This window comes from Pogonomyrmex barbatus, unplaced genomic scaffold (genome assembly GCF_055798465.1).
Source record: "Pogonomyrmex barbatus isolate J1 unplaced genomic scaffold, ASM5579846v1 scaffold17, whole genome shotgun sequence".
NCBI classification, from domain to species: Eukaryota; Metazoa; Arthropoda; class Insecta; order Hymenoptera; family Formicidae; genus Pogonomyrmex; species Pogonomyrmex barbatus.
In genome coordinates, this window is record NW_028297113.1 from 6,928,488 (window position 1) to 6,943,271 (window position 14,784).

The 14,784-nt window shown below is 33.8% G+C and overlaps 4 protein-coding genes across 14 annotated transcripts in view; 1 reads left to right on the top strand and 3 right to left on the bottom strand.

Moving 5' to 3' along the window:
- Positions 1–14,784, bottom strand: part of Rpp20 (ribonuclease P protein subunit p20) — a 107,993-nt gene that overhangs the window by 9,221 nt on the left and 83,988 nt on the right. The window lies entirely within an intron of this gene.
- On the bottom strand, positions 199–7,632 carry LOC105431048 (uncharacterized). Of its 11 annotated transcripts, none has more exons than XM_089074664.1 (15): positions 7,357–7,632; positions 6,977–7,162; positions 6,043–6,456; positions 5,714–5,969; positions 5,491–5,629; positions 5,219–5,388; positions 4,747–5,127; positions 4,470–4,665; positions 4,307–4,373; positions 4,001–4,223; positions 3,794–3,931; positions 3,488–3,534; positions 3,318–3,411; positions 3,040–3,240; positions 199–2,081 (listed from the first exon to the last, which is right to left on the bottom strand). In XM_089074664.1, exons 3-15 carry the CDS (start codon positions 6,292–6,294, stop codon positions 1,420–1,422), a joined length of 2,826 nt encoding a protein of 941 aa, XP_088930790.1. In that variant the 5' UTR covers positions 6,295–6,456; positions 6,977–7,162; positions 7,357–7,632; the 3' UTR covers positions 199–1,419. The 11 variants fall into 11 exon arrangements, with proteins under 11 accessions (XP_088930790.1, XP_088930787.1, XP_088930784.1 ...); XM_089074661.1 differs by having other exon boundaries at positions 3,016–3,240; positions 6,043–6,298; positions 6,982–7,162; positions 7,357–7,631; XM_089074658.1 differs by having other exon boundaries at positions 3,016–3,240; positions 6,982–7,162; positions 7,357–7,631.
- Positions 1,615–14,784, top strand: part of LOC105431021 (uncharacterized) — a 20,366-nt gene continuing 7,196 nt past the window's right edge. The window contains exon 1 of the mRNA XM_011644926.3: positions 1,615–1,754. The gene's annotated coding sequence lies outside the window, so the exon portion shown is untranslated. The remainder of the gene's footprint in view (positions 1,755–14,784) is intronic.
- The window catches only part of cib (thymosin beta cib), a 12,461-nt gene continuing 5,786 nt past the window's right edge, over positions 8,110–14,784 (bottom strand). The window contains exons 2-6 of the mRNA XM_011644954.3: positions 11,029–11,181; positions 10,388–10,501; positions 9,302–9,415; positions 9,096–9,209; positions 8,110–9,007 (exon numbers count right to left, since the gene is read on the bottom strand). Coding sequence (XP_011643256.1) covers positions 8,979–9,007; positions 9,096–9,209; positions 9,302–9,415; positions 10,388–10,501; positions 11,029–11,158 — 501 coding nt within the window. The 5' untranslated portion in view covers positions 11,159–11,181 and the 3' untranslated portion in view covers positions 8,110–8,978. The remainder of the gene's footprint in view (positions 9,008–9,095; positions 9,210–9,301; positions 9,416–10,387; positions 10,502–11,028; positions 11,182–14,784) is intronic.

Here is a 14,784-nt window from a genome sequence, read left to right on the forward strand (position 1 = left end):
TTTTCTTTGAGTTCGTTCATTATAATTTAAAAATCTGATTATACACCTCTCGAATTAAGCATCTTTTATTGAAAATATAAAAAAAAAATCAAAATCAAGAATCTAATTATGTCTTCACGAAAAGCTTTACAAAGTTGGAATGACCGATGTCACATAAACAGAAATCTTTCTAGGGATGCAACAAATAAAAAGAACTGATTGATTTTTCTGCATTTATTTGCAAAAGGTTTAGCAAAAGTTGTATATAAAGGTTAATCTTAAGTAAAAATTGTATAAATTGTTAAGAAACTTTAGTAAACTTAATATATATATATATTATTAATGGATTACAAGATCTTAACTAATACTATATTGATTTTTTAATGTTATATATTAAATCCAGATTTTTTTTTTAATGATTAAGTTTGGAAATAATTGAAGTTTAATATAATTGTTAAGACGCGATAACAATTAGTAGAGCCTGTTGATATAACCCCAATAGGGATATTTATTTCGTTCCAATAATGTTATTAATTTCATTTACGATAAGCATCGGTATCTTTTTTTATTAAGAAATATGATGAATGACAATAATTAATAATAATGTTTTTAATAATTTAAAATCCCGATAAGTGTCATTAACGAAACATGAAATATTTCTCCACGGGGAACAGGCAGAACAGGAATCTTATTGTTTTTTAAGAATTCGCTATCACATGTGTTGTTATGCGAATTTTTTTTCTCTTTAGAAGAAATTGTCATTAATCATATTATCCGTTAAGGACAATACTGAAACTCTAGGCGAAGGCAAGTTCGCAAGTTCTTTTTTTTAAATTAGGTCTATAAAAGTCAAGCGTTTCAATTTAAATTTTTTAAACACTGATATGATAGATTAGCCGCATCGTAAGACTAGTCTTATACGTTGATCTATCTATAGTATATGTTAAATTCGCTTACGTACACAGCCCACAAAGATGCAACAAGTTGCACCTTAAATATATTTTGTATAACAGGGAGCTTTATACAATACAGAAAAATGTGAAAGTCACAGCAAACCCTCTAACAAGATTCGTAAGTAGCTAATTTCTGTATATTTTATTCCATAATTACTCTTACTTTTCATATCTCTAGTTATTTTTAATTTGTCATTATCCTTCTAATTCTTACCGCGATAAACTTCATCTTATAATTATCGGGTGTTTTCCATTTAGTGACACTAGTATCATTTTATCCTTATTATTCTTATTATTCATTATTACTATTGAATTGCCAAGATAGAACGATGTTTATGCTGACTTGTGTCACTAAATAGGAGGCATCCACTGTCAGTCTTCAAAGTCTCACTTTCAACAAATGGAATATCACTGACTACTAATACTACTTTTGTTAGTGCATAGATTTGACTTCGTAATTAATCTCAGTCTTCAAAATGTATTCGATTTAAAATGGATTCTTCGGAATAGTACTTTGCCCGTTAGATGACGGCTCTACCATTGGAGCCGGACTTGGAGTCGGAGCTAAACATTGAGGAACATAAGATTGCGGCCTCAACGTCGGATTCCACTGTTCTTGCACGTGAGGCGATGGCGGCGGTACAGCGTGATATTGCATCGGCTGCGGATACATCATCGGCTGTGAGTACATCATCGATTGACCGGTCGTTGACGAGTGACCTGGATAAGTCTCGGTCGTCGAATAGAAATGTTGCGGATACGGTGGAGATATACCCGCATTCTCGGCCACGTCGATGTGCTGAGGCGACAAGTACGGCACGGGTATGTAATTACCGTTCCCCAAATAGTACGGGGAATTTCCCAAGTTTTCGTTCGTGTAGGGTGGTGGAAGCTCGTGATACGAGAATACATTCGACGTTGTATATTGTGGTGATGCATAAACGTTCGCTGGGCCGGCTATCACGGGCGCCACTTGATGCGACATCGAATCCCATTGATGCTGTTGCGACTGCAGCATATGCATGTCGTGTCTTCGCGCGTCGTACGGATTCACGGAACCGTTCGGCGTTGTCGCGCCGTACTGATGATCTGGATATTGCATAAATGCCGATCCGCGAGTGTTGTGCTGACGATTTCGCATCTTGTTACCTGCGAGAAAAGAGAATGTGGAATTTTTAAACATGTTATTTTCTTGCAAATTTCACAGATTTTTCTAGAACTTGAGTGAACGAATTGAATGAATCTTTGGAAAGATGTTAATTAGTAAGGTTAATTATATAATTATCTGAGCTATCTTTTCTGTTTTTAATTTTTTCTTTCAGTCCCATTTTTATTCGTAACGGTTTAATACACGTGTGTAAAAAATAAAATAACGAGCAAACACAGCAAATAATTAAAATTAAAACAAGAAACATTCAAATTTCAAAATAAAGAAAATTAGTACTCACTAAAAATTGGTTAAATATGTATTCAAGCTCGCAACAAAGAACAAGATGGAAAGAAACTTATAACGTGCGATATATCTTACACCACAAAACATAGTCATCATTGAACGTTACGCTAACGTCAAAATATAAATATGTTTATCATCGAGACTTGACGGTTGCTATTTTTTGCAGTGAAAGATATGTTGTTCATATTTGTGTATATGTATCAATGTCTCTTTTATATCACCTTGTTCCTTATTCGAGATATATCGCGATATTGACCTATTTCTAGTAAACTCTAATCATGACTTATACTTCTATCTAAGTATTTATTGCTTAATTTATGTAATTATTAATTACAAATTAATATACTTAATTATTAATTAACATATAATTATGTTTGTAGTTTTCTTTTCTCTGCTATCTCTTGTTTTGAATTTACGCCTCCTTATTTGTCCTTTTTAAAATTGACTTACATTTCAATTTCAACTGACAATTGAACAATGCAGATACAATGCACTATTCTCGATTTTTTTTTTAATCTTATGATTATTTTGTTTTAAAAGATATTAGATGAGTATTTTTTTTAATATTATCTAAGAATTCTCTTTTTAAACTCTAAATTTAGTCTCTAAAAATGAAATAATAAATATTACCCTTTACAGTTCCAATCTGCTTGCCTTTTTGTTGAATATAATATGAGGAATTCTTTTCACTCGAATTTTTCGATCCTTGTTTTGGTGGTTTTTGTACACCATTCATGTTAGAATATGGAACATTGGAAATCTCTGCACTGATACCTGCTGCCTCATTGCATGTTAACGAACAATTTTGCATGTCATTAACAAGCCGGTCTGCTTCCTCTTGCATATATGGAACATCTGTTAACGAATTATGTGGAATAAGTTTCAACGTAGATTTTTTACATAAATTTTTATTGCTAAATTATTATTCATACGAGCATTCGATGTTGTGCCTAAAGATTGCATGCCTTGACTTGGTCCATATGTTATAGATCCATAACAATTTGGGTTTACAGTACGGAAAGTATCCTATCCCCACAAGAATTATATCGATTTAACCAAACACATTATAATTATAATTACAATTACTTTTTCATACACATACCTGCATTTGTAGATGTAGATTATAAAAGACATTCGATGCAAATGAATCTAAAAATGTAAAAGATGAAAAAAACATTTAAAAACAAATATGATTGTTATAAAAACAAACATGATTGTTGCGAATGTATAATCATATTATGTACGCATACACATTAAAATTTATAATTTTTTTTAACAATACAATATCAATATTGTACTCTGTGTGTGTGTGTGTGTGTGTGTGTGTGTGTGTGTGTGTGTGTGTGTACATATATATAAAATTATTGCGTTTTATATATATTATATAAACGAATTATGATATACATACGATCCATTTGATTGAGATTATGTTCCCCTGTCATCGAAAAATTTCCTGGTACATATGGATAATAGGGGCATGTATTATTATTATCGGGTGCGATGTAAGGCACATTTGGGTTACTGCACACATTCATTTGTAAGTTACCTGTACACTCGAAAAAATTTATTAGCATTTTATTAGTGTATGAGATGCTATTCGTTTAAAAATAATTACCGTTGCAAGGTGAACAATAATTCTCATTCAACATTTTTGATTTTGAACTTGAATTCTGAAGATCATGATTGTTGGTTTTTTCAATTTTGTTCTTTGCAATACCGTTCACCCGTCTGAATACCGTATTAGGTTTTTTACGCTCTTCTATTACATCTTGCGTTACTTTACTTACAGATTGTAAATTGTCAAACGCAGTTGTCTTGGATAATTTGTTAGCCTCCTCCTAGATATAAAAAAAAGAAAAAAAAAATAAGGAGGCTTTGTTTACAATATATAAGTATTTCAAATTGTCAAAATTTTACTTACATTTGTCGCACGATTAGAAGAACCTTCTACGGAATGATTTTCTAATGTCTGACTTTGATCTATTTTACTGTAAATAAACAAAAAATGTTTGTAAAAGAACTCAATTCTTATTGTAAAGCAAAAAATTAGACATAAATTAATATATTCCGATAAAAATACGTACGAAAGTTCACTATGATGTTCATTAGTTTTTTCAAAGACTGTTTTATTAATATTATTGATATTATCACTATCAATATCGTCATTACAATCATCATCATTATCAATTAATATATTTTTATTTGCTGTTTCATTTGTTATATTCATAGTATCTTTTCTCTTCCGCGAAAAAGAATTGTATGATTTTTTCCATCGTCGATCTGTTGCAAAATAAGTATCCATTATATTGTGATATAAACAAATGATAACAAAAATAAATAAATAATTTAACTTGAACCAACTTGAATCTGAAGTAACCGAATGATTTCTATTGATTGGTGTCCAATTCTTTTGTTTATTTTTTCTTACTAGAGGTAGCGGTTTCAGAGCATCATATGGAACAAATTTTTTTTCTCCTAGATCTTTAATAAAAACAAGAACTGGCTCCTTATCTGTATTCATTTCCTGTATATAACCCTGAAGCCAAAGAGGCCCCTGTTTCAATTTTTGTTGCTCAACTTTATTAGTTTCGCTAGTATTGCAATCTGATGAATTAATATGAACATTCTTGTTGTTATTTCTATCACATTGTTCTAAATCATTTATGCTAATCTCTATCAAACATTTGCCGCCGACTTGAAGCTCATTACTGTTATACCTATTCCAGCCTGCAGATTTCACTTCTGCATACATAAATAATGTTATTTTTACATATCCTATTCTTGTAAATGTCTTTAAAAAAAAAAGTAAAGATTAAATATTTATAATAGATACCTCGTTTCAATTCGTGCCATATGTCTAACTCTATATTGCGATAATAATCTGGAGCCAACGCCTTAGCAACTTTATAAGGAATTGGTGGTGTTCCCTTCCAATCAGATTGCGCTTCATCCATGTCATTATGTTCATTTTTCACTTTTTTATATAAATCTTCAATTAATTGCCTATAGAAAAATAGCTTATTTTATAAAAACAATTTAATTTTTTAACATTTAAAAATTTAATCGCGATCGCAGCATGTAGCCCTATAATCATAAATTATTTACTCCCTAATATCAAGATTCCCCTTTTGGAAAAATTTGTCGTGTCTAAGTGCAGTGTTTCGGCTATGTAACATTCTATCCGCAACAGTTTTTATATCAGGCATTTGGTACATGTATCTATAAACAACTTCATAAACAATAGCTATAGAAAAGAAAAAAGAAAATATTACACAGAATCTTGAAGGTTTATAGATGTGACATGCAATGATAGAGAATATTTACGTACACTGGCAGTATGCAGCGGATTGAACAAAAGCCATTGGATAAACAGGCTCATATTGCTTCGGTTCCGTGTGACAAAGCAACATAACACCTTTTTTAAAGCCGTTATTGGTAACATTTTCGCATATCTGTTTCTCTCCAATGAATATGATTACGTCTCTTTTATAGAGCAGAGACATGGCACGTATCTCGTTCAAGCCTCCCCATTCCGTAAAGCATTGCATTTCTTTAAGGTAATAATCGAATGACGTCGATATGGACTACAAAGAAAGGAGAGAAAGAAAATGAACACAAAATCTTTTAACGTAAAAATAAAATCGTACAGATACCTACATCCGTGAACAGATGCCTCTTTTTCTTCATAAATTCCGTACACTCTTTTCTTACTCGGAGATGATAATGCTGCGTATGATACACTTGTTCGCTGATTGCTCTGAACAAGCAGGTTGGATCTTTAGGAGTAGGTTTCCTGAAGTAACCCTCTTTTGTCAGCCACTGATCTACTGGCTCTTGCGCTCGTTTCGACATCCCTCTGGTCGACATCACCATATATTTTGATATATCACCTAAAGTGTTAGCATGCATCTAGCTAACACAAAATCGCTCAATTTTCCCACACAATTATCTTTACGTTGTATCTTGTGTATGTGTGTATATATCTTTTATAATATTAAATATATATCCTCTATTTTTTCTTCAATGTACCCTATTATACTATATCCGGATTTAAATAGTTATTCGTATTTTCTAGAAAAAAATATAGAGAAATAGATCTCATGATAAAACTGTCCTATATAAGTTACAAAAAGAAAAGAAAAAAAAAAAACAAGCTAGGTTTTTTGAAAAAAATTTGAATGCATAATCAGACGCGCAGGATATGTGAAAATTAATTCTAGATTCGTCGGAGAAATCCCGTGGAAGTCGCGACGTACGATCGTCTCACGATAGAACAAAGAAATATAGTCTTCTTAGAAGACAACATGGAATTTGCGATTAGGATAATCCAAGCGATAATCCAAGAAACGATCCACTGATCGATTTCTTTTGACCTTTGATATCCTTTGCGAGATCCAAGGTCGACGGCCTCGAAAAACGAAATCTATAGTCGCGAAAGTAGAGAGGAGAGAAAAAGAGAAACCGACTTCAACTACGATCTCGCGCGGAGAATTCGTTTTAAGGAGAGGAAAGATTGATCTTTGTGATATCTAAAACAAATAATTTCGTATGGGAAACTAACGGAGGGGAAAAAGGAAGAGAGGATGTTCACCTTACTCTCGTTTACATCCGTAGAAAAGCACCACAGATCTCACAAAACAACGACCATCGAACTTTTCAAACGCAGTGTATGCGTATCCATATCTGCCCTTTGTGCCTTCCCCTTTTTTCTCCCTCCCCCGCCTAGCTTCGTCACAGGTTCTTCAATTCGCTACTTGTTGCGCAGGCATCGCTCCCTCTAATGACATCAATCGGATTGACTTAGGTGACGACAGAGACCGAGTCGTGAACGCTAACTTTGTAAGCCCTCGTTCTCTGCCATCAACCATAAAGCTCTACTAAGGATCTACGCGAATTCGCTCCTCAGGTGATCAAGGTGAATCACGTGTGATGTTCGCGAAGAAACCGATAAGGAGGATTAGTTTTACTCACTATTGATGCGAAATTCTCACGTTCTCGTAATGCACAACGACGTGAAGAATTTGAGCGCCAATGCGCTCGTTTACTTCGTGGAGGGAATCTCTGATGACATCAACAAATCAGGTCAAAATCAAGATCGAGACGGCAAAGGCCTTACTGTGATAAGAAATCGAAAGTCACGTGTATGTTGTGACACGATTGGTCGATGTTGCGAGCCAATCACACAATTCCAAAGTCTTTTTTCTGATTGACTTCCGCTTTTGGCTAAGCCGGTGATAAGCGCCAAATTTCAATTAGATTAAATCTAGTTTTACGATCACTTAGTTACATTAATATAAATATTATTCCTTTGTTTATAAGACGATGTAAAAATAGATTTCAAAGAAATAAAAAAAATTATCTATTCTTTTGCGAGTCTTTTGTAAATAACTAACGAATGTTTAATTGATGTTTTGATTATTTTGAAAACTTATAATCATCTATAATTCACTAAAAACTTGAAAAATTTATAATAAATTTTCACATATGCCATTGCAAAAAGAATTGTTATAATCCTAATAATTCATATTTTATATCTAGCAATAAATGGTTGTTTAAAATATTTCTTATATATAATAAAATAGAAGTAAATATATGATTAGTTAGACAGTTGTATAGATTATAAATTCTCAATTTAATTGTCATTGTTCGTATATATGGAAAAAAAAGAAAATTAATTTTAAGTTAATGATATTTAATTAGGACCAAGGAAGAAGCGAACGCCGCTTTTGTACAAATTACTTTTTTTTTATTCCTCATAATAATTTCGTCGAAATGACAATGCGATGTGTACGAAATATTAAAAAAGTACAATAGCCCGTTTATACAAAATATGATTTTTACAATACATAAATATAAGATCGATCATTGTGTGTTTGTGTACTTCCGCAATGTCTGCTATAAACGCATCATGCAATACCACCGACAATTTTGCCTGCTATATCGAAAATAACGAATATACTCGCGCATGCAGCTCTCTCGGTGTAAAAAAAACTACATCCTTCGGCGAGATGACGATTCCAATACGGTATTCCGCGATTTATCGGGTTAAACCTTTGTCTTCCTCGTCTCGCAAAATAATTTTCTGACTCGCTACATTTACTAATTTTTTTTCACAAGTCTCTCTCTCTCTCTTTTTAAGCAACTATCTCAAACACTGCTTGGAAGATGTAATAATAGGAACAAAACAAATAGATGTAGCGAGGAGGCAAGTTATAAGAAACTTGCAGCGAGATAAGGGCTTACTGCCATTTAGATCTGCTCTCGTTCTCGTCATTGCCTAATTGTTGTCGAATTGTCTCTATTGAGACATATACCGATAGGACAGGCAGCAGCGGTATCGCCATCGGCCACTTAACGTTGGATATTTTGGATAGTCTTTTAATCTCGCCAGAAGGAGAACATCCGAGAATGGCGATAGGATAAGTATAATCATAGCATTACAACTAACACAGTGCTTCACATTCGCGCTTTTCGTTTCCTTGGCAATGTATGAATAATTATTATAAAATGTCACGGATATAGAAAATGGAAGAAGCGACGAGTCGCACCGTCCCCGTTCCTTTCCTTCGTCTTTTTATCGTTCGGCAGCTTCTCTAAGCGGCTATCTTCTCGGCATCGATCGCTGAAATAACAATTACCACGGTAAACATAACAATAACAATTACCACGGTGCCATTTCGGATAGATAGAACTGAGAAACGAGTATAAACCTTCTTTGGTGGGCAGAGGATTCTTCTCGAGGGTTTCCGCATGCTTCAACTTCGCTGGATCGAAATTCTCAATACCGGAAATCAGCTGTTGCTTTCCCTTTTCTTGCTGAATCGCTACGTGGATAAGAAAATTTCATTAGTTTATAATTATGAAGGCATTTATTGTATAGACAAGCCAATTTAAAAATCTGACTTGTATATCGTACCATCTTTATCGGGTAGCGGGTTCTTCTCCTGGGTCTCGGTATGCTTCAGACTTGCAGTGTCAAATTTCTCGATGCCGGCAATCAATGTTTGCTGGGTCTTCTCCGCGGCGACGTCTAAAAGCAGATAAATCAGATTTCAGTAACAATAATAACTATATTTGAACAGAATCGGGAAACGGGAATCCAGCGTTTCATATATATAGCTGAATACAGATACAGATTTACTGTATCCAGTTAGCGGCGTAGCTCGAATTAGTGAAGGAATAAATTCAAAAATCGTTTGCGCGATTTATGATCGTGGCGTGATCGACGAATAGCGCGATCAATCAAAGTGACTGGTACCGTTCGTCGTCCTTCCTTTAAAAAGCACTTGCTATTTATACTTCATGCATCCAGAGAGTCTACGCATTTTCATGAGATAAAATTACGCGTAAACGCACAAATGTAGCGCAAGTTAAAATCATGGGAATTCAAGATTTCAATAATTTTCAAGTACAAAATTAATGAGCGATTTTTGAATGAAATTTTTTTTTTCTTTTATCCTCTTAGACATGAGATTAACTTCTTGCTATGCTGTTATATATAGAACGTCCTAGAATATTTAATTTTGATTTCATTACTTTAATACTCACACTGAAAATTTAAATCGTGAGAAATCTTGTGTTTTGAATAATTTATAACTATACTCGGTTTTTCACTACACAAGTATCGATTTCAGATTATATTGAGAAATCCATATATAAAAATCCATATATAAAAATAAGAGGAGATAAATCTAAAAGACTTGCATAAATATTGCATAAAAGTTACTTTTTAAAATCTGTTCTAAATTTTGTCTTATAAGATTATGTAGCAAGAAGTTAATGAAAAAGACAAGTGATATAATTTCAGAATACTGTCAAAGCCACCAGTAAAATTTCCCTTTTTTGATAAATTCATTTTAAGATAAAGCTTTACAAGAAAATGTTTCCCAAGAAGCGGAAGCGATAGTTGATTTTTGCTGCCACCATGAAAAAGCCAACGAGGTACTCCTAGTAACTCCTGGAGAATGCAATCCCAGAATCTTTGATTTTTAATGAGCAATACCTTTGGCATTAGGCAACACAATCTTCTCTTTCGTATCAGCGTGCTTCAACTGATCTGTCTTAAAGGTTTCCACGCCATGTATCAACTCAGAATGCTGCCGCTCCTGTCGTACGTCTATGTCAGCAATTCATACATTTTTATTGTAGTTGCAGTTGTTTTTTACTGGAGCACTACATTGGAGCACTACTTGGCGCTTAAATCGCTTCCCTTAGTGTAATATTTTGCGCGAGCAAATTCCATTTTTTCCTTACACTTCACATTTAACACTAAACGTATCTATCTAATCTTACTTGAATAAAATAATACTTGAATAATACTTGAATAAATTCTTAAAACATGTTAAAGTAAAATTTATGTGGCCGCATTTAGCAGATATTGATACAAAAACCTAAAGATTTATTTTGCGTAACAATATAAATTTTTAAAAAATAATTATCACAGAAATATTATATAATAGAATTTATCATGTAAATACAATTTGATAAAAAATATTCATACAAGAAGTATTCATACAAAAAGTATTATGAAAATGTTAAATAAAAAAACGTTATGAATAAACATATGAGTGATAATTGGATTCAACATAAATTAATATCTTCGAGTAATACCTTCGAGTAAAGATCAACTATATTCTTACGTACCTTCGGCGGAAGGTAAAACATTCTTCTCAGCAGTGGCAGCTTTTTTCATGCAACCATGATTGAAACCTTCCAATTCGCTTTTCAGATCTAAAGCTACTTTGGGCAGGTCCTTCAACGACGGACTCGACATGATTCAGCCTTGTACTTCTCAATCTGTAAAACAGAGATAAAATCATTTTTTATCTATAGAGATACTTTTCGAAAAATCAAAGTTTGTAATTTAAAAATTACCAAATCTCTATGAAATTATCCCGACGTTCATTCATTTATTCGGGCGAATATATAATATACGATAATTTTATTACTTGAAGATCCTTTAAAAGAATTTAAAATTATGAAACCGTCAAACAAATGTCAATGTGTAAATAACTGTACATTATAATCTGAAGTATGTTGTCAATTGCAACGGTAGGCAGACCTCAAATATATATATATATATATATATAATGATCGTCTATTTTCTTCAACAACGCGAAGCACAGAAAATAAAACAAATTCCTAAAATAACGTTATTTTTTTATCAATGTTTAACAAACAGAAATACTTGAATAAAAAATTCATATTTGTAATAAAAGCTTAAGATTCTTGTATATAAATTTTATAGAAACGTGAAATACCTCATACTTCCATCTCTGTACATGTTAAAAGGTAATAATTTATAATTTATAAAAGGTGTCCGTGCAAGGTGTACCTGCGAGCACCTGCTCGTAACGTAATCGATTTAACTTCCTGGAAGATAGCGGAACGCTCTGACGATATCGCACGTATTATTAAGTACGAGAACGATTTCCACCATAAAGTGCATAAAAGAGCATCGCCCAATAAATACGAGTATATCATACGGGAGACGACACTGCGCAGTTTCCAATTGTCAGCGCGAACGTGTCGTTTTCTTTGTTAAAGTACGCGAACAATTCGCGCGCTGACAACAGCGGCCGCTATTGAATGCTAAACAAAGCCGAAGTCGGGAACGAAGCTGTCGACAACGATGTCAAAATCACACGTCGTCTCGTCGCGATGCACCGCAAATGCAACGAAAATGCGACAGTTTTATTGGTGAATGTATCCACTGAACTGCAATTGATCGCAGAAATATCTCTGAGTTTCCTCTTTTTAAATTCAGGTTTTTCAACTAGAATTTTATTCCATCACGGAGTCCTTTCATTCGTTTATAATAATAATAATCATTCAGTTCTGTTAAGTTAAAAATGAAGAATTGCAAAAAGTAAAAATAAAATTAATTAGAATTGCTAATTAGTCGCTATAAATTGGGAAGACAAAAAAAAAAGAAGTAGATTTATAGAAAATTATTACATGAGAAATCTGATTTATCTGCGAACTCACGCAATTCTTGGCTGATGAATTTATGTATCACGCGACGGAAACAGCGGTGGCTCGTTGCTTCCGGTTTCCGTTTCCTTCCAATATATTTCGTTTCTTGTCACACTTCCCCCACAACACGAAAGGTACAACATAAGAGTGAAAATTAAATAGTTAACTTATAGTTGCAGACAGAAGTACAATCATTACATGTTACATAGACGATAAGAAAATTTGATAATTTTTGCATATTTGTATTTACGCGTCGAATATTCACAATCATTTACTTCACGCTCCGCGTGATATCCCAGATATTACACTACAGTTGATTTCATCCGCGTCCATCATTCGTTATTTACGATAATGACGGACATTGTACGAGCAAGAGGAATTCTGATAAATACTTTATGCTTTTTTGCCGTCTCTTTCCTCTAAAGAATGTTATATGTCTTCGCGATAATACAAAATTAAATTACAGCTGTGCATACATGTAAATTGCGTGTAAAGACACATTGCAATACACACCGCTAATTAAAATAATTTTCTCAGAAGAGACAATTCTTATAAATGTATCGGATCTTTCATGAGCGTGTTATGTTTCTAATAACGCTTACTTAAAACAGCAAACTTGCTTTCGGAAGAAAGAAAACGTCCGATAACCAAACGAGCCAAACGTTGTTCCGTTAGCAATTGATAGTTGTGGCACGAAATCAACGTCGCGGCGTCGTCTGGATACACGCTTCTATATCTACATATATATCTTGTATTGAATCCAGTACTGACGACGCATTTATGCGCTAAACTGTCAATGACTCATCCGTCGGATGCCTCCTTTGCCCACCCCCTTTCACCAAACAGGCTTCTCGGCTTCTCGTTTGCGATTATGCGCACTCAGGCAGACTTAAAACTTTACATGACTCAACATGAAAAAATGTAAGGAAAGAACGCAATAGTAATTGTGTTTATGTGGGCGATCGGTATCGATCGGTATTTAACTCCCACATGCCTTTTTTTCTAATCGCGTCGTTCTGCGTTTTATGATGAAATTGACCTTTTTTTTTTCTTTTTTTTGTCTCTATACGCATGTTGTAATTCCTATAAAAATAAATTAGATTATTATTTCTGTCGGTGTGTTAATTATATTAATTCATAACAAGTTATATTAACTGAATCATTCACAGAAAAAACGAATCTATTACTTCAACTAAAATAATATATATATACAAAATTATGTGTATGTGTGTGTGTGTGTGTGTGTGTGTGTGTGTATATAATTTTGTATTGTGTATATAAGTTACATAATTAATGTCATATGAGAACTCGTCAGAAAGCCAATAACGATAGCATCGAATTCGTTCATATGCGAATAAATTCGCAGATTCAAAAGAGACGCGGAGAGTAAGAAAAAGTCTGCATTCCACGTGGGTGAAGTCACGAGAACATCAGATATTACTACGTATTATACTAGGTACACAGGGACGATTGTGCAACATCTCACGGTACAAGGTCGATTTTATGTCGTTCAATCGTTTTTTATATGATGTTTTTTAGGTAATGCTTCTAAGTGATATAATTTTATAAAATAAATACTGCAAAGATAAACGATATCGCATAATAATAAAGCCATCAAAGATTTAAAAGAAGACATTCGAACCTCTACTAGTACTCATTTCAGAATTGTGAGCTCGAGCTCAAGCTCAATAACAGAGAATAACAGAACATAGAGAATGTAGAGGTACAGAAAATATGAATAAAAAGATGAACCAGTCTCTCAAGTCGGTCGTAGAGTTCGAGTTTCAGGCACAGGACGATACGTTCCTGAGATCGCGAGAGGCTTTCGAGAGATACGTTCAAACGGTGGGTCAGCATCGACAAGGCTGTGTATAGGTCCTTATATGGTAGCCGGTCGTATATGCTTGTATATAAGGAGAGCTTGAAAAAGAGGCCAAATACGCAACAGAGAAGCAGCGGGAGTTTGTACACACATCTTTCGCGTATCCGTTTGCTGAATTCTTTTCTTTTTTTTTTTCTCTCTCTCTTTTCGTACGCCCACACGGGCGTCTGTACGTGCATGAGACCCGCGTGCTTAGCTGCATGTAACGGTAAGAGACGAGGACGAGATCTCGATTGTCCGCACGACCACAACGTAGCGCGATCAAATAAAGCGGCCAGTGATTCTCTCACGATTAGCGCCGCTACAAGAAGTACAATCTGTAATAAATAAAAAATCGATATAGATTCGATATAATGTGATTTAATAATATTCCTAATGAAATACCTCACCTTTGCCGTATATTACTAATTAAGTTTGATTACGAAGAATCGCTTGCGCTCGTCGCGTTTAAGAACGGCAAGAAAATTACGAGCGCTTTAAAGCCGGCAAGAAATGCCATAACGTAACGACCGTTAGTTCCATTTAATTGAACATCCGCATGA